General features: G+C 58.5%; 1 protein-coding gene across 14 annotated transcripts in view; it reads left to right on the forward strand.

Annotated features, from left to right (window-relative positions):
- Positions 1 to 25275, forward strand: part of SHANK3 (SH3 and multiple ankyrin repeat domains 3) — a 703681-nt gene that overhangs the window by 77947 nt on the left and 600459 nt on the right. For 13 of the 14 annotated variants that reach the window (XR_010600169.1, XM_065589968.1, XM_065590128.1 and 10 more), the window contains exon 3: positions 14931 to 15239. Coding sequence is in view for 13 of the 14 variants with exons in the window: in XM_065589968.1 (XP_065446040.1) it covers positions 14994 to 15239 (246 nt within the window). In the remaining variant the exon portion in view is untranslated. Of the gene's footprint in view, positions 1 to 1202; positions 1374 to 14930; positions 15240 to 25275 lie in introns of those variants that run through there. The other variant, XM_065590024.1, reaches the window with a different exon arrangement.

Consider the following 25275-nt stretch of genomic DNA (forward strand, 5'->3'; position numbering starts at 1 on the left):
GCCTTGGACTGTCTGAATCCATAGCACATGGACTGTGCCCTCCCTCCCTGGCCTCTGGTGCTGGCAGAGTCTGCTCAGGTCCCCTCCAGTTGTCTTGGAGCCAGGCTAGACTGGGTTGGATCTCACTCGGCCCCCGGCCCGCAGCATTCCCAGGACTCCTCTCGGCTCCCCCTCCAGCTGGTCGGTCAGTCTGTCTGAGACGGAGATGCCTGGAGCTGAGCACAGGGCCTGGGGGTGTCTCCCCAGAGCTGCGTAGCCAGGGACCATCTCTTTGCTGCTCCACGATGCAAGGCCCCCAAGCACAGTGCCCCCTGGAAGCTGTCGTGCGGTTTGCTGCCCCCTCTGCGAGCGAAGGTCTCTCCTCCCTGCCCGGCAGAGGGTCCGTTTACCTCAGGCATCATGGCCACCCGGTGCTGGCCCAAATCTCGCTTGGCTCCCAGCTGCCTTGGCCCCTGGTGGACTGGTGCTTTTCAGACTTTGTTGAGTGTTACTGAAGGACCAGAATGTGCCCAGAGCAGGATGTCCTGGACACTGGAGATCCCAGCCCCAGGGCTAGCAGCCCTCCACCCGGGGCGCAAGACCTGCTCTCCCAGACCAGCCTGCAGGAGCGGGGGAAGATGCTGGGCAGCCCCTCCTCTGGGGGCGTGAAACACGCTTCCTTTCCTGTGTGAGAGGGAGCCTGGAGAGCCGTTACCAGCTTCCCCGGCCATGTCCCTCCTGCCCACTGCAGAATAACACGTCTCCAGTGAGGCCGGGGGTCCCTGCTCAGCATGCGCCCAGCCACGCAGCCCAGGGAGCCTCCCGCACTGCTAGCGCCCCCTGCTGGGGTGGCCAATGCGCGGCTCGCCCTAGGTGAGTTGTGCCCTCTGACAGGGAGCTGCATGAGGGAGAGCAAAGGACAAGGGCAGGCAGGGACACAGCTCACGTGGAGCTGGGCCGGTGCCACAGCAAACAGCCCCGCTCCTGCATTGTATTCGTCCTGATACAGAGCACAGAGCCGGCTGCTCCGTGTGCCTGGGCTCCATCTCTGCCCCGGCTGAGTGTGGAGGTGCCCTTGGCCACCAGCTGACTGGGCGTCTGGCAGGATACGCCAGCCCCGAGCCCTTGGATTAGCGGGAGAGTGACAGAGGAAAAGCCCTTGAGTCCCAACGGCCACGCAGTGTCTGTGCTTAGAGGAGAGGCGATCGTGGCCGCACGCCCTCAGTCCTCCCCCCATGGGGAGACACTGCTCCCGGGACTCCCACCCAGTGCCTGCCTTCCACCCAGTCTGAAATCACTGACCTCACCGCCCAGCCTGGGCCCCTTGGCCTCCGGTCAATGAGTGACGTGCTCGCCCGGGCAGGGACGCCAGGCTGCAGCCCGCCCTGGCCCAGGTACAGAGTGCCGTGGATTCAGGCCTTGGTCCTGTGTGGCAGGCTTTGGGGGCTGGGTGGGGGCCTTTGCCTCCCAGTGGAATGGTGGCTGGGGAAGGTGGGGAGTGATACCCGGGGCTGCGGGGGGCTCTTGGGGCCTGCAGGAAGCTGGGATGGTGAGGGGCTGTCTCTGCTTTGTGCCTGCAGGGTCTCAGGCAGGCTGTCTGGCTGGTGCTGGCTGGGCAGGGGTTGTTGGTCTCTCCCTGTCCCCCTGGCCAGCTGGGCGGGCGGGGGGGGCAGCCTTGAGGAAGGCTCTTTCGGATAGTGCTTGCAGACGGGAAGCTCCTGGCAGGGTGGGGGGTTGTGCTGTGCTTGGCGGACTGGGCCCTTGGCCTGGCTTCTCTCATGGTGTTACTGCAACACCTAGCAGTGGTCAGTAACAGTGCCCCGGCGCAGAGCCCCCGGCCCAGGAACCCCAGCTGGCGAGGGGGCTGGCTGCTGGAGCCTGTCCAGGTGCCCAGATGAGGCGAGGTGCGGGGACCCCGGGAATTGCCCCCGCCGAGGGGCCTGGCTCAGAGCTGGAGCCTGCTCGGGTGCCCAGACGAGGCGAGGTGTAGCCCAATGAATGGCCTGTTAATGAGTGAGGACGGCCAGGCTGAAATCACAGTGATCCTCGAGGGACTGCACTGCTTTAGCAAACTGGCCTGCACAGAGGAAAAGCAGTTTGACCAAAGAAGCCTGATCAGCATGGCTGTTGGTGAAGGGCATCTAAGGGAATACCTGGGGATGACCAGCTAGGAGCAGCCCAGGGCCCATCTCCTGGCTCACGAGGCCCAGCACCAGCTGCTTCAGGGGAAGGAGCAAAAAATTCCTTAATGGGCAAGTCTGGAATAACCTCCCATGGGGACAAGTATGAGGGGGTAGCCGTGTTAGTCTGTATCCACAAAAACAACAAGGAGTCCAGTGGCACCTTAAAGACTAACGCATTTATTTGGGCATAAGCGAAGTGAGGTTTTTTACCCACGAAAGCTTATGCCCAAATAAATCCGTTAGTCTTTAAGGTGCCACCGGACTCCTTGTTGTTTTTGGGAGCATAAGCTTTCGTGGGTAAGAACCTCACTTCTTCAGATGCAAGTAATGGAAATCTCCAGAGGCAGGTATATATCAGTGTGGAGATAACGAGGTTAGTTCAATCAGGGAGGGTGAGGTGCTCTGCTAGCAGTTGAGGTGTGAACACCAAGGGAGGAGAAACTGTTTCTGTAGTTGGATAGCCATTCACAGTCTTTGTTTAATCCTGATCTGATGGTGTCAAATTTGCAAATGAACTGGAGCTCAGCAGTTTCTCTTTGGAGTCTGGTCCTGAAGTTTTTTTGCTGTAAGATGGCAACCTTTACATCTGCTATTGTGTGGCCAGGGAGGTTGAAGTGTTCTCCTACAGGTTTTTGTATATTGCCATTCCTGATATCTGACTTGTGTCCATTTATCCTCTTGCGTAGTGACTGTCCAGTTTGGCCAATGTACATAGCAGAGGGGCATTGCTGGCATATGATGGCATATATAACATTGGTGGATGTGCAGGTGAATGAGCCGGTGATGTTGTAGCTGATCTGGTTAGGTCCAGTGATGGTGTTGCTGGTGTAGATATGTGGGCAGAGTTGGCATCGAGGTTTGTTGCATGGGTTGGTTCCTGAGTTAGAGTTGTTATGGTGCGGTGCGTGGTTGCTGGTGAGAATATGCTTAAGGTTGGCAGGTTGTCTGTGGGCGAGGACTGGCCTGCCTCCCAAGGTCTGTGAAAGTGAGGGATCATTGTCCAGGATGGGTTGTAGATCACTGATGATGCGTTGGAGAGGTTTAAGCTGAGGACTGTAGGTGATGGCCAGTGGAGTTCTGTTGGTTTCTCTTCTGGGCCTGTCTTGTAGCAGGAGGCTTCTGGGTACACGTCTGGCTCTGTTGATTTGTTCCTTTATTTCCTTGTGTGGGTATCGTAGTTTTGAGAATGCTAGGTGAAGATCTTGTAGGTGTTGGTCTCTGTCTGTCTCACAGCCAAGCACTGAGGTACAATCGCATCTGCTCCAACCCCTCAGACAGAGACCAACACCTACAAGATCTTCACCTAGCATTCTCAAAACTACGATACCCACACAAGGAAATAAAGGAACAAATCAACAGAGCCAGACGTGTACCCAGAAGCCTCCTGCTACAAGACAGGCCCAGAAGAGAAACCAACAGAACTCCACTGGCCATCACCTACAGTCCTCAGCTTAAACCTCTCCAACGCATCATCAGTGATCTACAACCCATCCTGGACAATGATCCCTCACTTTCACAGACCTTGGGAGGCAGGCCAGTCCTCGCCCACAGACAACCTGCCAACCTTAAGCATATTCTCACCAGCAACCACGCACCGCACCATAACAACTCTAACTCAGGAACCAACCCATGCAACAAACCTCGATGCCAACTCTGCCCACATATCTACACCAGCAACACCATCACTGGACCTAACCAGATCAGCTACAACATCACCGGCTCATTCACCTGCACATCCACCAATGTTATATATGCCATCATATGCCAGCAATGCCCCTCTGCTATGTACATTGGCCAAACTGGACAGTCACTACGCAAGAGGATAAATGGACACAAGTCAGATATCAGGAATGGCAATATACAAAAACCTGTAGGAGAACACTTCAACCTCCCTGGCCACACAATAGCAGATGTAAAGGTTGCCATCTTACAGCAAAAAAACTTCAGGACCAGACTCCAAAGAGAAACTGCTGAGCTCCAGTTCATTTGCAAATTTGACACCATCAGATCAGGATTAAACAAAGACTGTGAATGGCTATCCAACTACAGAAACAGTTTCTCCTCCCTTGGTGTTCACACCTCAACTGCTAGCAGAGCACCTCACCCTCCCTGATTGAACTAACCTCGTTATCTCCACACTGATATATACCTGCCTCTGGAGATTTCCATTACTTGCATCTGAAGAAGTGAGGTTCTTACCCACGAAAGCTTATGCTCCCAGTACTTCTGTTAGTCTCAAAGGTGCCACAGGACCCTCTGTTGCTTTTTACAGATTCAGACTAACACGGCTACCCCTCTGATACTTGTTGTTTTTGTGCACCCACGGGGAGTTTCTCCCAGCCTAGCAGCCAGGGGCACGTTTCATTACATCCTATCTAATGTGATGGGGGAGGGACCCATTCCCCATCAATGGCTGGCCCGCTCTTGAATCCTGCTGATCCCTTGGCCTCAGTGATGTTTTGTGGCAGAGAGGTCCTCAGGCTAGCTACACATTGTGTGAGACATACTTGTACCACTTTTAATGTGCTGCCTTTCCATTTCACTGGCTGTCCCCTTTGTGTGAGAGAGGGGGCAGCCAAGCAGCCTTCTCCAGCCCAGTCATGTTTTAAAATTCCTCTAGCAGGGTCCCTTACCGAGGTTCTCTCCCGACTAAACATTCAGTATTTCCTCTCCCATTCCTTAGACAGCCTCATATCTCAATTGTGCTTCCGGCTGTTCGGCTGCACCTTGAGCAAATGTTTCGCTGAGCTGCCCCTGGTGTCACGCAGGTCTCTGCTCTGTGGTTCGTCAGAGCCCAGCAAGGTGTGAGTGTTTGAATGATTCCTTCCAATGTGCATTGTCAATACTGAACTCTAGCCACCATCGGGCTACCCATTCCGCTAACTCAGCTGGGTGCTTGTGACAAGAGGGCCTTACTCCCCTTGACTTCCAGTCATGCATCTGCCTTGGTTTCTCTCCTCTGGTCTATATGCTATGCCCACTCCAGCTCATCCTAGGAATCATAATTAAAAATTATTTTTCTCCCAGGGAATTCCTTCCTCCCTCTCTGGACGCTCCCAGCCTGAGGCCTCCAGCCCACACCAGTGCTGTAATCCAGGAGGTCTCTCTTAGTCAGTCTTCTGCAGATATGCTCAAAGAACTGTAACAGATTAGTGAGGTGTGAGTTTCCTTGGCAGAACCATTCTGGTGAATTTCAATCATATCACGTTCATTACGATGGCTCATAAGTCTCTATTTTTTCAGCCTGTTCTCCTGGTATTGAAGTAAGGCTCACTGGTTTGTAATCCCCAGGATCACCATACCATCTTTTTAAAGATAGTTAAATTTGCTTCCCTCTACTTCAGTAGCTGATTTTAATGAGAGAAAGGGAACATATACAAAGCAGCAGGCCTGGATTCAGAGTCTTCTGGGAGTTATCAAATACATGTACTGAGCCATTGGCAGTTGTATTTTAAACGTTGTGGGGGACTAATGAGGTACCAGAGGATTGGTAAAAGAAAAAGTGATCCTGACAATTATCATCTAGTAAATCTAATGTCTCTCCCCAGTGAAATAACGCGACAGATATGAAAAGAAATTAAATCTGTAAGTGACAAGAGGCAAACAGAACCATGCGCAGTAAGCAGCCGACTCAGATAGAACAAGTCTGCTCAGATGTCACTGCCTTGTCAGACAAAATGACAGATTCCGTGAGGGAGGGTAGTCCACTTGGTGTCATGTCTCTGAACCTTAGTAATGCGTTTGATACAGGCTCCCACATCTTCTCACAAGCTTAACTCCAGCCAACTTGGTTATGAATCTGTGGGATGGATGGTTGGGTAGTGCCAGGGGACAGCAGGGAGCCAGGCTGGGGGCAAGGGAGCCAGGAGATGCAGGGTCCAGCTTTACCATCACTCTTGCCCAACCCCCTCATTAGGTCTGGAAGAAGTGGTGAATAGACAGTTAGTGACATGTCTGGATGCTGCAAACAGCAGGGAGCCATGTGCTCCGGTTCACGCTCACAGAAAAGGGCATCAGTGGGGCCAAGCAGTTAGAGGTGTGGGGCAGAAAACGCCATGGGGACCCTCTCATGGGGCAGTCCCCAAGTCATGGTGGGTTTGCCCCCACCTCCATGGACTGGGCAGTGACTCCACTGCACAGCCCCTTGGAAGTGACTAGCAGAGCCCAGGGACCTGGTGCCCAAGTGCCGCCTGGCCCTTCATCTCTCCACAGTCCAAGGATCCGGTGTGTCGCTGTCTCTCAGTTCCCCTCAATATCTAACGCCATTCCAGGTAGTGCCGTGCCCAGAGCAGCATGCAGCGTCCCAGAACAGGCGCCGCATGCAACCTGGGAGTCCCGATGCCACAGGACGTCCCTCCCTGCTCCAAGGCATGAACCCGTCAGCCCAAGGACCTGGTGGATTTCAGGTCTAATTTGTTGCCCACTCTCATGCCTGGGTCTCTTCCAGGCTTTCCCTGCACAGGGTGTGAGCATGCCCAGCGCGAGCCTTAGCAGTGATTTGTCTTTCGGATTATTTTCCCCCTTAGCTATTAGCTGCATTTTTCCAAGCTGAATTTTGTGCTGTTCTTTCCCGCCCTTGTTTCCAAGCTCTTTAGGGCCTTTTATATTAATTCTCCTGCCTCTTTGCTAGTTACAGCTCTTCCCAATTTAGTATCAACTGCAAATTTCATTACTGTGCTCTTTACTTCTTTCCGTTAGATCATTAATAAAAAATCCAGGCTGGGCCCAGAGCTGGCCCCTGTCAGGCATCTCCTCCCAGCTCCACATGGTGTGTTTCCTGGGAGGTTGTATCCCTCCAAACAGCAGGCTCCCCTAGAGTCTCTCTGCACCGCGTCTGTCATCGTGCGGTGAAGATTGCCTGCCTGTATGTGGAGTAGTGACACTGCTAGCATGAGGGAGAACTTTCAAATGGGATCCCAGCCCCACTTGGGGTGCATTGCTGGGGGACTGGGACCCCCCCCGGAGATGCATTGCTAGGGGGCTGGAATTCCCCTGGGGGTGCATAGCTGGGGGGCTGGGATCTCCTCGTGGGGTGCATTGCCTGGGGGAGCTGAGATCCTCTCGTGGGGTGCATTGCCGGGGGGAGCTGGGATCCCAGTGGGGGTGCATTGCTGGGGGGAGCTGGGATTCTCTTGGGGGTGCATAGCTGGGGGGCTGGGATCCCCCTGGGGTGCATTGCCAGGGGGATCTGGGATCCCCCGGGGGTGCATTGCTGGAGGGAGCTGGGATCCCCCGGGGGTGCGTTGCCGGGGGAGCTGGGACCCCAGTGGGGGTGCATTGCCGGGGGGAGCTGGGATCCCAGTGGGAGTGCATTGCTGGGGCAGCTGGGATCCCCCGGGGGTGCATTGCCGGGGAGAAGTGGGATCCCAGTGGGGGTGCATTGCTGAGGGGAGCTGGGATCCCAGAGGGGGTGCATTGCTGGGGTAGCTGGGATCCCCCTGGGGTGCATTGCCAGGGGGATCTGGGATCCAGTGGGGGTGCATTGCTGGGGGGCTGGGATGCCCCGGGGTGCATTGCTGGGGGGCTGGGATGCCCCGGGGGTGCATTGCTGGGGGATCTGGGATCCCCCTGGGGTGCATTGCTGGGCAGAGCTGGGACCCCAGTGGGGGTGCATTGCTGGGGGGAGCTGGGATCCCCCGGGGGTGCATTGCTGGAGGGAGCTGGGATCCCCCGGGGGTGCGTTGCCGGGGGAGCTGGGACCCCAGTGGGGGTGCGTTTCCGGGGGAGCTGCAATCCCCTGGGGGTGCATTGCTGGGGGGCTGGGATCCCAGTGGGGGTGCATTGCTGGGCGGAGCTGGGATCCCCCAGGGGTGCATTGCTGGGCAGAGCTGGGATCCCCGGGGGTGCATTGCTGGGCAGAGCTGGGACCCCAGTGGGGGTGCATTGCTGGGGGGAGCTGGGATCCCCCGGGGGTGCATTGCTGGAGGGAGCTGGGATCCCCCGGGGGTGTGTTGCCGGGGGAGCTGGGACCCCAGTGGGGGTGCGTTTCCGGGGGGAGCTGGGATCCCCCGGGGGTGCATTGCTGGGCAGAGCTGGGATCCCCCGGGGGTGCATTGCTGGGCAGAGCTGGGACCCCAGTGGGGGTGCATTGCTGGGGGGAGCTGGGATCCCCCGGGGGTGCATTGCTGGAGGGAGCTGGGATCCCCCGGGGGTGCATTGCTGGGGGGCTGGCCCCAGAGCAGGAGAATCTTCCCATGTGCATCCGCTGCCACTTCCGTCCACCACCCATCTCTGGCCAAGTCACTCCTGTTCATGTGGCTCAGCCCCTCCCCGCATGCTGCTCATCCTGTAGCCGCTAGGGCCCTAGGCGAGGGCTCCTTACGCAGCTGTATCTCCGCCCTTCTCAGGCTGATCTCCCACGGACTCCAGGGAGAAAGGCCCCCGAGGCTCACAAGTGGCCACTTAGTTTGGGTGCCTCAGCACCCTGGGTGCTCCCCAGGAGACCCTCGGTCCTGGTTTTCCGAGGTGCTGAGCACTTGCTTCTGGTGGAGCTGTGTGCGAGAGGCAGGCCTGCCTGTGTCGCTGGCCAGCGTGAGCCTGCCCTGCTGGCGATGCCAGGAACCTGCTGCTCTCCTTTCTGCTGCTGTCACCATTTCCCACCGGCCATGCCTTCCGGCCAGCAGCACTCAGAGATCATTAGCTGTCTCTTAGGGTGAGCGTTCCCCTGTGCACAAACCTAGGCAGCGCTTTGCTCCCACTCAGGCCCCAGGGATGCAAAGCCTTCCACTGTCCCTCTGCACAGGGCAAGTTTCATCTTTGCTGCATCTAGCGCAGAGCAGCTGCCTTTCATGCTCCTACTTCCCCTGTATTCCCTCCCCAGCCCTTTGTTCTGCAGCTATCTTTGTCCACTCCTCCTTGCTCCCTCCCTGGCCAAACTTCTGTTATCTTTGTACTGCAGGGAGACCTCAGACAGGAGCTTGGGTCTCAGCCGTGTGTGAGTCACTGGCCATTTCATCCTCCTTCTCGCCTGCTACTACCAGACAGCCCTACTTTCGCCCTGGTGTTTCCGCCTACAAGCCTCTTTCCCACCCCCTCACTCTGCCTCTTCCCCAGAGCCCCCGAGATCTTCTCCTCCAGGACAGGTCTCGCCACGTCCCAGACCCATGAGTCACCTGGCGACTCCTGCTTCTTCTCTGCATTCTTCCTCCGCACAGGAACTGTTGCCTTGCCGTGCCTTTGTCCATAGGGCCAGCTCCAGCTTTTTTGCCGCCCCAAGTGGCGAAGAAAAAAAACAAAACGATTGAGCTGCCACCGAAGTGCCGCAGAAGAGGAAGATAGGGAGTGAAGGACCCGCCACTAAATTGCAACCAAAGATCTGGACGTGCCGCCCCAATAACAGACGGACGTGCTGCCCCTTTCTATTGGCCGCCCCAGGCACCTGCTTCCTTCGCTGGTGCCTGGAGCCGGCCCTGCTTGTCCAGGGGCTGGCAGAGGGCTACAGCCCATGGGAGCTGCACAGGGTGCCTGGGCCGTGTGCTGAGCTCTGCGTGGCGGGAATTTTGCACGGGGCCCCTGGGGCTTCCCCTTTGCTTCTCTCAGTTGCACCTTCCTCACTAGGTCCCCTTCCAGAAGCAGGGTGTGCCAGGGTCCCAGGAGCCGCTCCTCCACTCCCCGGGAGGTGCTAGACTGACCTGTCGTTCTGGGCTTTCCCGGCGCCTGAGCAAGGGCAGGTTTGCGCTGTCTGCTCTGGAGCTGGTCAAAGGCTGTCATAGCTGCCACGCCCCATAGGAGCCCCTGTGTCCCTCTGATCATGCTGGCCCACCCCTGGGCGGGGCCTGCGCTGGGGCAATTGCTAGGAGCCCTGGGTAGACCCAGCCTGGGAGAAGTGCCAGCCCTCAAGTGATTTCCAGCTGACCCAGGGAAAGCCCCTTCTAATTGGCTGCCCTTGTCCCGCCTCCTGGGGAAGAGCAGCCAATCAGAACTGCTGCAAGCCCCCGGCAGGGCTCTCCCACCCCCCAGGGGAGGGAGCAGAAGGAGCCAGCTGCTCTCCCACCCAGAGCAGAGAATCACCCCTGGAGCTGGGGGGGGGGGAGAAGTGAGGGGGGTGCTAGGGGCAGAAATAACGGCTGGGTGGGAGGCAGGTCTGGGGATGGGGGCACAGAATTAATGAGCATTTGGGGGCTCGGGAGAAGCTGGAAGCTCTGCACAATCCAGCGGCTGTGAGAGCTCCTGCCACAGGGCCAGAGCCATCTCAGTCGTGCATGTGGGAGGGTCGGCAGAGCCGTGACTGCCCCACACTCATGGCGGGGGACAGGGGGGACCCAGACAGCCCAAAGCACACACGATCATAGAATCATAGACTATCAGGGTTGGAAGGGACCTCAGGAGGTATCTAGTCCCAACCCTGCTCAAAGCAGGACCAATTCCCAACTAAATCATCCCAGCCAGGGCTTTGTCAAGCCGGGCCTTAAAAACCTCTAAGGAAGGAGATTCCACCACCTCCCTAGGTAACCCATTCCAGTGCTTCACCACCCTCCTAGTGAAATAGTGTTTCCTAATATCCAATCTAGACCTCCACCCCTGCAACTTGAGACCATTGCTCTTTGTTCTGTCATCTGCCACCACTGAGAACAGTCTAGGTCCATCCTCTTTGGAACTCCCTTTCAGGTAGTTGAAGGCTGCTACCAAATCCCCCCTCATTCTTCTTTTCTGCAGACTAAACAATCCGAGTTCCCTCAGCCTCTCCTCATAAATCATGTGCTGCAGCCCCCTAATCATCTTCGTTGCCCTCCGCTGGACTCTTTCCAATTTTTCCACATAGTGTGGGGCCCAAAACTGGACACAGTACTCCAGATGAGGTGCTGAGCTCTGCGTGGCGGGAATTTTGCACGGGGCCCCTGGGGCCTCCAGATGAGGCCTCACCAATGTCGACTAGAGGGGAATGATCACTGTCACGGAGTGTGGGGGGGCACAAGGCTGTGCACCCCCGGCTTCCTGCGATTCACCATGACTCTCAGCCAGCCAGTAAAGCAGAAGGTTTATTTAGACGACAGGAACACAGTCCAAGACAGGTCTTGCAAGCACAGACAACAGGATCCCCCCCAGTTAGGTCCATCTTGGGGTCTCAGGGCACCATAGCCCCCTTGGGAGGTCAGAGCCCTGTCTGCCTCCCAGCCATCCCACCAGCCAGCTCTGAAACTCTCCCTTCAGCGACCCCTCCCACAGCCTTTGTTCAGTTTCCCAGGCAAAGGTGTCACCTGGCCTCTAACCCCTTCCTGGGTTCTCACGTTACATGCTCAGGTATTCTCCCTCACGGCCAGTCTCCCATCCCCCCATGCAGACCATCCTAGCCACACTCCCCTGTCTTCCCAGCCAGCACTCCCCACTCAGCATTCAAAGACCACATTAAGGACAGTCCCAGTTCGTCACATCCACACCCCTCGATCTGCTGGCAATGCCCCTAGTTATACAGCCCAAAATGCCGTTAGCCTTCTTGGCAACAAGGGCATACTGTCGACTCATATCCTGTTTCTCGTCCACTGTAACCCCTAGCTCCTTTTCTGCAGAACTGCTTCCTAGCATCGCGAGGCCTGGCCTAATCTCATGGTTCTTTGGCATTTGACTTATGATTTTGAGCTTTTGGGGACTCTGGGGCACATGCACAGGGGACCGAGACACACATACCCACCGGGGCACATTGGCTTTCAGTGTCCACAGACGCTGCCTCCCAGGGAATGATCTTCCCACCCCTTCTCCCTGGCGACGGCTTTCCCAGCAGACCCTGCACCAGCTGGGAGAGCCAGGCTAAATCTGGGGTCAAGCTTTCATTGATGCCAACCCAGGCAGTTCCCCGGCCTCTGGGCTGGCTGGCTGGGGGCAGGGCCATTAATTATTTCCTCGACAGATCCAGGCCATCCCGTAAATCTCCTCAGCTCTTTGACACTCTTCAAACAGAAATAGCCTCAAAGCACAAAGTTGATTAACACCTTGAGTCCCAGCTCTGCTTGGCCCCGGAGCTCCTTCTCCTGAACGGGCAGAGTCCTGCGATCTCTGCTCAGCTGGACCTTGGTGGCACTGGGGATGGCCCCAGTTCCAGTCATGGGTGGCGGCTGCTTGGCACCAGGATAAGCGCGTCGGTGCAGAGAGTGACTTTGCATGTTTGCATTAGGGGTTCCATGGGGAGGTGGTGGAATCTCCTTCCTTGGAGGTTTTTAAGGCCCGGCTTGACAAAGCCCTGGCTGGGATGATTTAGTTGGGAATTGGTCCTGCTTCGAGCAGGGGGTTGGACTAGATGACCTCCTGAGGTCCCTTCCAACCCTGATATTCTATGATTCTATGAGGGGCGGAGTCAAGGGCTGGTAGGGGTGTGGGGAGGGGCGGAGTCAGGAGTTGGTGCGGCTGTGGGGAGGGGTGGAGTCGAGGGCTGGCATGGCCATGGGGAGGGGTGGAGTCGGGGGCTGGCATGGCCGTGGGGAGGGGCGGAGTCGGGGGCTGGTGTGGGGAGGGGAGGAGTGGGAGGCTGACGTGGGTGTGGGGAGGGGCGGAGTCGGGGGCTGGTGTGGCCGTGGGGAGGGGCAGAGTGGGAGGCTGGTGGGGGTATGGGGAGGGGTGGAGTCGGGGGCTGGTGTGGCCGTGGGGAGAGGCGGAGTCGGGGGCTGGCGTGGGCGTGGGGAAGGGCGGAGTGGGGGGCTGGCGTGGCCGTGGGGAGGGGCGGAGTCGGGGGCTGGCGTGGGGAGGAGAGGAGTGGGAGGCTGGCATTGGCGTGGGGAGGGGCGGAATCGGGGACTGGCGGGGCCGTGGGGAGGGGTGGAGTCGGGGGCTGGCGTGGCCATGGGGAGGGGCGGAGTCGGGGGCTGGCATGGGGAGGGGCGGAGTCGGGGGCTGGCATGGGCATGGGGAGGGGAGGAGTTGGGGGCTGGCGTGGGCATGGGGAGGGGCGGAGTCAGAGTCTGGCATGGGCACGGGGAGGGGCGGAGTCGGGGGCTGGCGTGGGCGTGGGGAGGGGAGGAGTGGGGGGGCTGGCATGGCCGTGGGGAGGGACGGAGTCAGGGGGCTGGTGTGGCCATGGGGAGGGGCGGAGTCAGAGTCTGGCATGGGCATGGGGAGGGACGGAGTCGGGGCTGGCGTGGCCGTGGGGAGGTGCTCCATGCAGTGCAGTAACTCATGGGGCTGGAGGGTGACTCGCGCAGTGCTCCTGGGTCACTGTTATCCTCACTGCAGGAGTCCCACCAGCTTTTGCTTAGTGGCTGGTAAACATTTCAAGCACTGAAAGGGTTAACAGATGCCAGGGTCCAAATTCAGCCTTGGAGTTCTTTTCCCTTGGAAATCCAGTGGGGCTGGAGCCTGATAGTGCTCTCACTGTGGCCTCTGGCCCCCCAGCAGCTGGAAAGCCCAGCCTGGTCCCTCCATGACATTTACGGCAGGGAGGGAGGAGGGGCGGAAAGGAGGAAACAGAGGGATGGAGGGAAGGAATGGGCCCCCTTCCTTGACACTGTTTGCCGGCCGACTCCTTCCATCACCCGAAGGGGTTGTGAGGAATCAGAGGAGTTCAAAGAGGGGCAGCAGGGACGATCGGGGGCTGGGATCTCTGGAGGGTGTCAGGACTGGCCCTGCTTACCTTTGTGGGGAGCCAAATGAGCAGGGATGTGATGGGGGTACCGGCTAATGGAGAAAGAGAGTTTCACGTTCCCCCAGTGCAGGGAGACAAGGGGCCCTGTCACCGCACAACAGCTCTGGCCTGGACTCCGCTGAGCCGCATCAATGAAAGGGGCAAATTCAAAACTGACACAAGAAAACACTTTTTCACACAACGCACGGCCGGCCTGTGGAACTCACTGCCACAGGACAGCAGTGAGACCAACAATTTAGCAGGATTCAACCAAGGCTCAAACACTGACTTGGGTAACAAGAGCATCCCACTAACAGTACATATTAAATAGACCAGAGGTTGGGGAGGGCTGTAAAACACCCTGCCCCTGGCCAGGGGCCAGCCTGATTATTGGGGGTCAGGAGGAACCAAGCTAGCCCATTGCTGCCCCTTCCCAGCCTCAGTTGGAGACCAGAGGCTGGGCTAGGTGGGTCCTGGCCTGTCCAGGCTGGCCATCCCCATGAACGTGAGAGAGGAGAGCTAATGGGTCTTGCTGGCAGAGCCCCAGGGAACTGGGACAGGGGCTGGCCCCATCCTGTGATTTCCCCAGGGGTGCAGCGTCAGGCGGGCAGGGACCCCCCAGAGGGGTGCATTCCTGGGGGGCAGTGCCAGGTGGGCTGGGAATGCCAGAGGGTGCAGTGCCAGAAGGGCGGGGATCCCCAGGGTGTGTATGTGCAGTGCCAGGGGGACTGGGATCCCCTGGGGGTCACTGCTGGGGGGGCTGGGATCCCCAGGGGGGGTGCAGTGATGGGGAGGGTTGGGATCCCCCTGGGGTGCAGGGCTGGGGTTCCCCAGGGGTCACTGCTGGGGGGGCTGGGATCCCCAGGGGGGGTGCAGTGATGGGGAGGGTTGGGATCCCCCTGGGGTGCAGGGCTGGGGTTCCCCAGGGGTCACTGTGGGGAGGAGGGGATTGGGATCCCCGGGGGGGGCAGTGCCGGGGGGCTGGGACCCCCCTGGGATGCAGGACTGGGATCCCGGGGGGGCAGTGCCGGGGGGCTGGGACCCCCCTGGGGTGCAGGGCTGGGATTCCCCAGGGGTTTTTAGGCAGGAGGGGGCTGGGATCCCCGGGGGGGCAGTGCCGGGGGGCTGGGACCCCCTGGGGGTAGCGGGGGGCGCTGGCCCGGCCCGGCGGTGACTCTCTCTCTCTCTCTCTGTCTCTGTCTCGGTCTCTCCCGGGCCAGCGCTGCGCTGTGCGGGCTCCAGGTCCCGCGGCCCCGCCGCCCCCGCGCCCCCCGCCCGCACGGATGCCGCTGCCGCCGCCCGCCGCCGCCAAACATGAGAGTCCGGAGCCGCCGCCGCCAGAGCCGCCGCCGCGCCCGCCCCGCGCGCTGGACGGGGATCCGGGGGACCCCGCGGGCCGCCCCCGGGACGAGACCCCCTATGCCACCATCGAGCCCCCGGCCCCCCGCGCCGAGCCCGCGGCCCGCATGGAGGAAGCCGCCGCCAGCGCCATCGTGGTGCGCATCGGGATCCCCGACCTGCAGCAGACGGTGAGTGGGGCCGGGCCGGGCGGGACCGGGACCGGGACCGGCTGCTCCCTGCGGGGCTCCCGGCCGGGCTCCGGATCGGGGCCGCCCCGCACCCCGGATCAGGGCCGCCCCGCACCCCGGCCGGGCTCCGGATCGGGGCCGCCCCGCACCCTGGATCGGGGCCGGCCGGCAGCCCCCGGGACCCGCTGGCCACAAGTTCCCCGCAAAGGGGATGTGACAGCTGCTGCTTAACCCCTGCGCTGCTGGAGCCCCGTGGCAGTTTCCAGCTGAACACAGCGTGCTTGCCGCCTGGCTAAACTTTATACCAACTGCAGCCGCTGGTGAGAGCTGGATGGAGGAGGGTGGGGGCGGGGGCGCCCAGACCCTTCCAGCGAGAGTCCATCTGGGGCCCAGCTGCCCCCAGCTGGGCATACGGCACGGGAACCCCCTCCCCGGCTGGGCATACGGCATGGGAACCCCCTCCCCGGCTGGGCGTGCAGCACGGGAACCCCCTCCCGGCTGGGCGTGCGACAGGGGAACCCCCTCCCGGCTGGGCGTGCGACAGGGGAACCCCCTCCCGGCTGGGCGTGCGGCACGGGAACCCCCTCCCCAGCTGGGCATACGGCATGGGAACCCCTCCCCGGCTGGGCGTGCGACAGGGGAACCCCCTCCCCGGCTGGGCGTGCGACAGGGGAACCCCCTCCCCGGCTGGGCGTGGCACGGGAACCCCCTCCCGGCTGGGCGTGCGACAGGGGAACCCCCTCCCCGGCTGGGCGTGCGGCACGGGAACCCCCTCCCCGGCTGAGCATACGGCACGGGAACCCCTCCCCGGCTGGGCGTGCGACAGGGGAACCCCCTCCCCGGCTGGGCGTGCGACAGGGGAACCCCCTCCCGGCTGGGTGCGCGGCACGGGAACCCCCTCCCAGCTGGGTGCGCGGCACGGGAACCCCCTCCCAGCTGGGCGTGGCATGGGAACCCCCTCCCCAGCTGGGCATACGGCACGGGAACCCCCTCCCCAGCTGGGCATACGGCACGGGAACCCCTCCCCGGCTGGGCGTGCGACAGGGGAACCCCCTCCCGGCTGGGCGTGCGACAGGGGAACCCCCTCCCCGGCTGGGCGTGCGGCACGGGAACCCCCTCCCGGCTGGGCGTGCGCCTGCCACTGGAACCGGTGCAGCCCCAGCCCTACACCCAGGTGGTGGGACCAGGGGAGGCAGGCATGACAAGCTCCATCAGGCCCTGTGTCATCCATCCCCCCAGCCTAGCTCCTCAGGGCTGGCCTGGAGTGTGCCCCAGTCCCTGGGAGCGGGGGACTCAGCCCTGGACTCTGGCTCGCTCACCTTCCCCCCCATCCCCCAGTGCTGCCGGCAGGGAGAGCTGCTGAGTCTGGAAAGCCAGGAGCAAATTCCCAGGTAAAAATTCCCAGCTAATCAGGGCCCCGTGTGGTTGCCAAGCACAAGGCCAGTTCCAGCTGGGGACTTGAAGGAGCTGCATCCCCTCAGTGCCCCTTGCAGTGCAGTGGGCCTGATAGTCAGGACTGGTTCCGGGTTCTCCCTCATTCTGCCCCAGCCAGCTGGCTCCAGGCTGGGGCTCTCACTTGCCTCTGCATCTGCCTGACAAGCTGCCGTGATCTTGCATGATGAGCTCCAGTGCTGGGACAGGCAGCGCTGCAGGCGGGAGAGGTACTGGGGACAGGCTGGCTGGCTGCACAGAACTGCTCAGGAGGAAGAAATTGCTTGGGATTGGAGCCTGCTGCACATTAGGACATGGCTCCTAAGTCAATGCAGCGTCCTTCTGCCTCAGAGCACAGGCAGGGCTGCGTGCAGCCTGCACTGACAGCAGGAGGGATGGAGCCAGGAGAGGAGCTGAGTTATGGTAGCACAGATTGAAACAAGTTACCGCTGGTCTGATCCCTCACGGTGCATGATAAAGAGGGATTCTGCTGAGATAGGGCTCAGTGACTAGAGAGCTACAGCGGGTGTTAGTGCAGGGCAAGGTGTATCTATCAGTGAGGGGGTGTGACACAGCGGGTGTTAGTGCAGGGCAAGGTATATCACACCCCCTCACTGATAGATATTCCATGCTCTGCACTAACACCCTCTGTATCACATCCCCTCACTGATACACCATGCCCTGCTCTAACCCCCGCTGCATCAATGAAGGGGTGTGATACAGCTGGGTGTTAGAGCAGGGCACGGTGTATCAGTGAGGGGGTGTGACACAGCTGGGTGTTAGAGCAGGGCACAGGGTATCAGTGAGGGGATGTGACACAGCTGGGTGTTAGAGCAGGGCACAGGGTATCAGTGAGGGGGTGTGATACAGCTGGGTGTTAGAGCAGGGCACGGTGTATCAGTGAGGGGGTGTGATACAGCTGGGTGTTAGAAGAGGGCATGTTATCAGTGAGGGTGGTTGTCAGAGCAGGGCATGGTCTGTCACTAGTAAGGGCAGGTATTATAGCCGCGTAGAATGTGTCAGTGAGAATGGAGTGATACAGCTGGGTGTTAGAGCAGGGCACGGTGTGTCACTGAGGGCAGGTGTTGGAGCTGGTTGAGGGTGTCAGCGAGGGTGGGCGATGGAGCTGGGCCCTGGGCGTCGGCAGGCAATGGAGCCTGGTGTCAGTTGAAAGTGGGTATTGGAGCAAGGCATGGTGTTTCTATGGGTCTAGTTAGAGTGGGACCTGTATTGCTGGTGGTTGCCGGGTGTTGCATGGCAGTGAGGGCGTGTCTACACTCCAGTAAAACACCTGCGGCTGGCCCACATCAACTGATCCAGGCTCCGCCTGCAGGGCTCTAAACTTGCTGCGTAGACATTCGGACTCTGGGACCCCTCGAGTGGGAGGGTCCCAGAGCCTGGGCTCCAGCATTGGACCATATGTCTACCCTGCAGTTTTAGAGCCCCGCACCCTGATCCCCGTGAGCCTTCAGCTGCTGCGGGCCAGACACGGGTGTTGTTGCAATGTGAACATACCCTGCGTGGCTCTCCGAGCAGTCTGTGGTCTGGTAGCCGGCAGCGAGGGCTCGGGGATGAAGGTTTGAAGCACTCGGTGCTCTCAGCTCTGCAGAACAGCTGCCGTGTGCTGGAGAGAGCTGCGGAGGCAGAGGAGGGACGCTGGGCTGCCTTTGCTGTCGAAGAATCGACGTTGTGTTTTAATGAGAACTGACCTTGTGCTGGAGGAGAGGCCTCAGCACACGCTTGCTGGCACCGAGCAGCTCCTGCCTGAGCCTCTGCTGGGATTCTGAGCCAGGAGGCTTTTTGGACTGCTCTCCTTCCCTTCCTGGCCGGAGGTGCAGAGTGCCTTGGTGCCCCCACCCCTCCCTCTCACCAGCCTGTGTGTCGGCTGTCTCCATGCTAACCCTCCGCCTTCCCCAAACTGATCCGTAGGGCCACAGCCCCCTCTGGCCTGCCAGCCTCTGCCCCGGAGCCTACTGTGTCATACGATGCCGCCAGCAATGGTCCGGTGGGATTGTCAGTAGGGTGGAGTCACACTCGGCATCATTGTTAGGATGTGGTGAGCCCACCTCTCGTTAGCTGTTCCCCTTCCCTGGTGCTCTCTCCTCTTGTGAGCGCCCATTCGGCTTCCTGCTGCCCCCCATGGCCCTGACCCAGCCCTGCAAGGGGACTCCAGCAAGGGGACAATCCCAGAAATGGGTCGCAGGAGCCCTGCTAGGCCATCTGGTCCCTCTCCAGAGTGGGGTAGTCAGTACCTTGGCCAGACTGGCTCCCCTCGTCAGCCCCAGGGTCAATTGTGGGTCAGGAGGCCTGGGGGGAAAAGTGGGTGCTGCTCTTGCCCCATCACCAGAGAACATGTGCATCTCTACAGGCCCAAGCAAGGAGAATCTCTGTGCACAGGCAGGGAGCAGAGAGGAAATGCGGCACTGCAGGGAGCCCACAGCTCTGCCAAGGAACAGGCTGTGCATGGGGCCCATGGGGCTGTTCCACCCCTGGCCCCGTGAGGCTGGGGGGCAGCTTAGCTCAGCAGGCCCAGGAGGCAGGCTGGCGACGTTCCTGCTGGGGAAGGTGATGGCATTTAACATGCAGGCAGGAATGTGGAGCTGTGGCGGAGGGGGTGTGTAGGGCACGGCTGCTGCGCACTGATAAGAGCAGAATGGTGTTTGCATTCCACCAGGCAAGGTCTGCTCACACCACATGCCTGGTTAATGTTTAGAGGAATTCTCTGCAGTCTCGGCTCTGGCTCAGGGCACAGGCACCTGGCAATGTTTACAGCCAGAGCTGGGAAGCTCCCAGTGTGGTCACGCACCCAGCGCCAGGAGGATAACAGCCCCGTTTCCACCCAACCAAGAGCGCAAAGACTCTGCGCGTGCCAACTCCAGAGCTGTAATTCAGTGGGGCGGTGAGCGGGAGACAATGTGGTGCTGAATAGGCTGGACGGCTGCCTATGCTGTGTCACCCACTGTCAGCCTGAGCGATGCCTCACCCCTGGGGAAGCACAGCAGTGGGGTCTGCTAGGGCAGATGCTGCTTCTCCTCTGGGATAAGGAAAGAGCTCTGTCTGAACTACTGCCCCCTGGCACCCCCACATTCTCACAGGCAGGGGAATGGACTATAGCGCCCCCTACAGAGCTCTCTCCAGCACCGCAGTGTTAGCTCAGCCCTGCCTGGGGCCTTACCCCATATTGCCCCCATACAGAATTTCCATCAGATGTCCCCATTCATGAGAGTTGAGACAGATTCCTGCTGATTTCTTTATTCTTGGTGAAATTTGTCCCAGCCCCTTCAAAGCCAAGCCACAGGGGGTTTTCTCTTTCTACCACAAAGCTTGGGGGCCTCTTCCTGCAATCAGCTGGACCTGGTTCAGTGAGGAAGAGCATCGCCGAGAGGTCTAAGGCACTAGCGCCAGGGATTTCAAAGCTGAGCTCTATGGCTCCCTCCACTGTGTGAGCAGATCCGGGCACATCCATCCGGGCAGGGAATGTCCCTGATGGACAGTCCCATGCGGGAGGAGCCCCTCGGTGGCTCTTCTTAGCAAAGGCCCATGGAGAGGTAGCAGCTTATCCCATAGTCCCATTTATCTTCCATAGCAGTGTTTAGGGGTTACTGTTTATTGGTTGTGGCAATAGCACTGTAGCTCCCAGCAGAGATTAGGGCCCATTGTGGCGGGCACTGTACAGACCCAGAGTGAGAGGCAGCCCCTCTCTGGACTTCCATCGACCCTGAGAATTAACCCTTTTGGGCCTGGGAAGTGGGATATTACAGGCACCACGTAGTTGTGACTGACCTGGAGCAATAGGGACCCAGGTGACTTAAAAAGGTTTTGTGCTGTTTCTCTATAGCTGGCTCCTAACTCAGAGCCCGGCCTCCCGCAGGGCAAAACTTCCTGTCTGGGATCTCTGCACATTAGGGTGACCATATGTCCCGTTTTGGCGGGGACTGTCCCTTTTTTAAGCCCTGTTCCAGCCATCCCGAATTTTTTGGAAAATGTGGGCATTTGTCCCAGCCCACGTGATCAGTAGGCCAGAGCAAATGGGACAAATGCCCATATTTGCCAAAAATCTGGGGTGTGGAGGCAGGGCTTTGGAGCGGAGCCCGGAGCTGGAGCATGGACCAGTAGGTTTTATGCCCGGAGCTGGAGCAGAGCCGGAACGGAGCAATTCAAAAATTTGATTGCTCCAAATCCCTGTGTGGAGGAACGTGCAGGGGGACGAGCAGTGATGCCAGCCCACCGCAAGGGGGGAGGTAGGGCTGGGGCGGGGCCCAGGCTGAGCTCGGGCGAGCAGCGATGCCAGCCCCAATCTGGTGTGGGGGCCAGCCCCACACGGGGAACGGTGGGGGGCTCGGACAAGCAGCTGGGGGGGGGGAGGGGCTTAGGCTAGCCCCACACAGTGTCCTGTTTTCCCTTTGGGAAATATGGTCACCTTGCTGCACATCTGCACTAGAGATGGCCCAGGGTTCTGGGCAGCCAGGGGCCGGCAGTCCGAGCGCTCCAAGGGATAAGTGTTGCCTGCCTGCCTGGAATCATGGAGCTGAATTGGCCATTTTTTGTTCTGTTTTTATAAGCAGGTGAAGTTGAGCCCGGCTCCCCGCTCCTGGCCCAGCAGCCCCCTCGGACCCTTGAGCCCAGCTCCCGCCTTGAGCCCAGCTCCCCCCCTTGGGCCCGGCTCCCGCCTTGAGCCCAGCTCCCCCCCTCGGCCCCTTGAGCCCAGCTCCCGCCTTGAGCCCAGCTCCCCCCCTCGGGCCCAGCTCCCGCCTTGAGCCCAGCTCCCCCCCTCGGGCCCGGCTCCCGCCTTGAACCCAGCTCCCCCCCACGGGCCCGGCTCCCGCCTTGAGCCCAGCTCCCCCCCTCGGCCCCTTGAGCCCAGCTCCCGCCTTGAGCCCAGCTCCCCCCCTCAGGCCCAGCTCCCGCCTTGAGCCCAGCTCCCCCCCTCGGGCCCGGCTCCCGCCTTGAACCCAGCTCCCCCCCACGGGCCCGGCTCCCGCCTTGAGCCCAGCTCCCCCCCTCGGGCCCAGCTCCCGCCTTGAGCCCAGCTCCCCCCCTCGGGCCCGGCTCCCGCCTTGAACCCAGCTCCCCCACACGGGCCCGGCTCCCGCCTTGAGCCCAGCTCCCCCCCTCGGCCCCTTGAGCCCAGCTCCCGCCTTGAGCCCAGCTCCCCCCCTCGGGCCCGGCTCCCGCCTTGAGCCCAGCTCCCCCCCTCGGGCCCGGCTCCCGCCTTGAGCCCAGCTCCTGCCCGCCTGTGCACACTCACAATATGAGAACCAGGAATCTGAACGGCAGCACCTTCAAATTGCTAAAAGGAAATAGTCTTTTACACAGCCAGTGGAACTCACTGCTACCACATGCCACTTAGCAAAGAGCTTGACAAGAGTGAGGAAAGGATCAGCCACCGATATGGATAATTGGCCAATCCACAGCTACATGAAATGGAATAAAAAGAAGGGCTCTGAACCCTAAGGCTGCAGGGTTTGAGCCAGCCACTAGCTGATGGGGTTAGGGACCCGCCCCCCCGCTCCTTCCCGGGCAGGTACTTGCACAATTGCCCACTGGGGCTGTCAGGCCTTCCTCTGTTGTGGCTGATGCTGGCTGCTGTCAGAGACAGGCTGTGCTGTTTGTACTTCAGTTGTGCCGGGGGCCCCGGGCAGGGCCCCACTGTGCTGGATGGCACTCAGGCACAGTACAGAGTCCCGGCCCCGCAGCACGCAATGCACTGTTGACAGAACTCATGCGCCCATTGTCCAAACACAGCAGGATCCCCCCGGGACCATCTGTGCTGTCTGATCAGGTCTAGATGGAAGTTTTTGCTGCTGTTCCAACTTGAGTTAACTAATGCAGGTGTGAACACTCATCCACACGCTCACCACCTTGGCGTGCCGCTGGAGTGGCAGCATGCCCTGGATCTTGGGGGTGATCAGGTAAGCAGCTGGCAGGGCCTAGGAGAGTGCACATTCCTGCAGGGTGCAAGCAGGGGGCTGGATTTAGTGCTCTCTCATTCTGGCCTCAGCAAGTAAAAATAGGGATGTGGCTCAGTTTGGAATGGAGGGCAGCAGCTCAGACAGTCAGGGCAGAGATGTGACCTGAAGGATCGCACTTCATTCCCAGGGGATTTCAGGAGTCTGGGTGGTGCTGTATCAGAATGGGCTGGAGAGAGAGATGGGGGTTATAAATGGGGACCAGTGATGTTCACAGACATCCCACAGATCCGGTGACCCTGCCACCTGCCACAGAGCTCTTGGGGGAGGATGGGGAACATAAGAACGGCCATACTGGGTCAGACAAAGGTCCATCTAGCCCTGTATCCTGTCTTCCAACAGAGGTGCCCCAGAGGGAATGAACAGAACAGGTAATCATCAAGAGAAGCTGGATATGAGTCAACAGTGTGCCCTTGTTTACAAGAAGGCTAACGGCATTTTGATCTGTATAAGTAGGGGCATTGCTAGCAGATTGAGGGATGTGATCATTCCTCTCTCTTCGGCATTGGTGAGGCCTCATGTGGAGTACTGTGTCCAGTTTGGGGCCCCACACGACAAGAAGGATGTGGAAAAATTGGAAAGAGTCCAGCGGAGGGCAACAAAAATGATTAGGGGGCTGGAGCACATGACTTATGAGGAGAGGCTGAGGGAACTGGGATTGTTTAGTCTGCAGAAGAGAAGAATGAGGGGGGATTTGATAGCTGCTTTCAACTACCTGAAAGGGGGTTCCAAAGAGGATGGATCTAGACTGTTCTCAGTGGTACCTGATGACAGAACAAGGAGTAATGGTCTCAAGTTGCAGTTGGGGAGGTTTAGGTTGGATATTAGGAAAAACTTTTTCACTAGGAGGGTGGTGGAGCACTGGAATGCGTTACCTAGGGAGGTGGTGGAATCTCCTTCCTTAGAGGTTTTTAAGGCCCGGCTTGACAAAGCCCTGGCTGGGATGATTTAGTTGGGAATTGGTCCTGCTTTGAGCAGGGGTTGGACTAAATGACCTCCTGAGGTCCCTTCCAACCCTGATATTCTATGATTCTAAGTGATCCATTCCCTGTCTCCCATTCCCAGCTTCTGGCAAACAGAGGCTAGGGACACCATCCCTGCCCATCCTGGCTAATAGCCATTGATGGACCTATCTTCCATGAATTTATCTAGTTCTTTTTTGAACCCTGTTATAGTCTTGGCCTTCACCACATGCTCTGGCAGGGAGTTCCACAGGTTGACAGTGCATTGTGTGAAAAAATACTTCCTTTTGTTTGTTTTAAACCTGCTGCCTATTAATTTCATTTGGTGACGCCTAGTTCTTGTGTTATGAGAAGGAGTTAATAACACTTCCTTACCTACTTTCTCCAAACCAGTCATGATTTTATAGACCTGAATCATATCGCCCCTTAGTCGTCTCTTTTCCAAGCTGAAAAGTCCCAGTCTTATTAATCTTTCCTCATAGGGAAGCCATTCCATACCCCTAATCAGTTTTGTTGCCCTTTTCTGAACCTTTTCCAATTCCAATATAGCTTTTTTGAGAAGGGGCAACCACATGTGCATGCAGTATTCAAGATGTGGGCATTCCATGGATTGATATAGAGGCAACATGATATTTTCTGTCTTATTATCTATCCCTTTCTTAATGATTCCCAACATTCTGTTTTCAGAGAACTATCCACAATGACTCCAAAATCTCTTTCTTGAGTGGTAACAACTAATTTAGACCCCATAATTTTATATGTATAGTTGGGATTATGTTTTCCAATGTGCATTACTTTGCATTTATCAATACTGAATTTCATCTGCCATTTTGTTGCCCAGTCACCCAGTTTTATGAGATCCCTTTGTAACTCTTTGCAATCTGCTTTGGACTTAACTATCTTGAGTAGTTTTGTATCATCTGCAAATTTTGCCACCTCAATGTTTACCCCTTTTTCCAGATCATTTATGAATATATTGAATAGGACTGGTCCCAGTACAGACCCCTGGGGGGACATTATTTACCTCTCTCCATTCTGAAACCTGACCACTTATCAGTGAGAGGATGTGATACCGCTGGGTGTTAAAGCAAGGCATGGGGTATCACTGATACTGTATCAATTACCTTTGTTTCCTATCTTTTAACCAGTTACCAATCCATGAGAGGACCTTCCCTCTTATCCCGTGGCAGCTTACTTTGCTTAAGAGCCTTTGGTGAGGGACCTTGTCAAAGGCTTTCTGAAAATCTAAGTACACTATATCCACTGGATACCCCTTGTCCACATGCTTGTTGACCCCCCTCAAAGAATTCTAGTAGATTGGTGAGGCATGATTTCCCTTTACAAAAACCATGTTGATTCTTCCCCAACAAATCATGTTCATCTATGTGTCTGACAATTTTGTTCTTTACTATTGTTTCAAGCAGTTTGCCTGGTACTGAAGTCAGGCTTACTGGCCTGTAATTGCTGGGGTCACCTCTGGATCCCGGAGGTGACGCAGGTGGAGAGAGGGGGTCAGTGATTCCTGGAGAGGGGATGTACTGGAGCTTGCCTTGTTGACTTTAGTAAAGCTTTAGACCAGGGTTTCTCAAACTTCATTGCACCGCTACCCCCTTCTTACAACAAAAATTACTACATGACCCCAGGAAGGGGAACTGAAGCCTGAGCCCCACTGCC

This window comes from Chrysemys picta, chromosome 1 (genome assembly GCF_011386835.1).
Source record: "Chrysemys picta bellii isolate R12L10 chromosome 1, ASM1138683v2, whole genome shotgun sequence".
In the NCBI taxonomy this organism is placed as follows: Eukaryota; Metazoa; Chordata; order Testudines; family Emydidae; genus Chrysemys; species Chrysemys picta.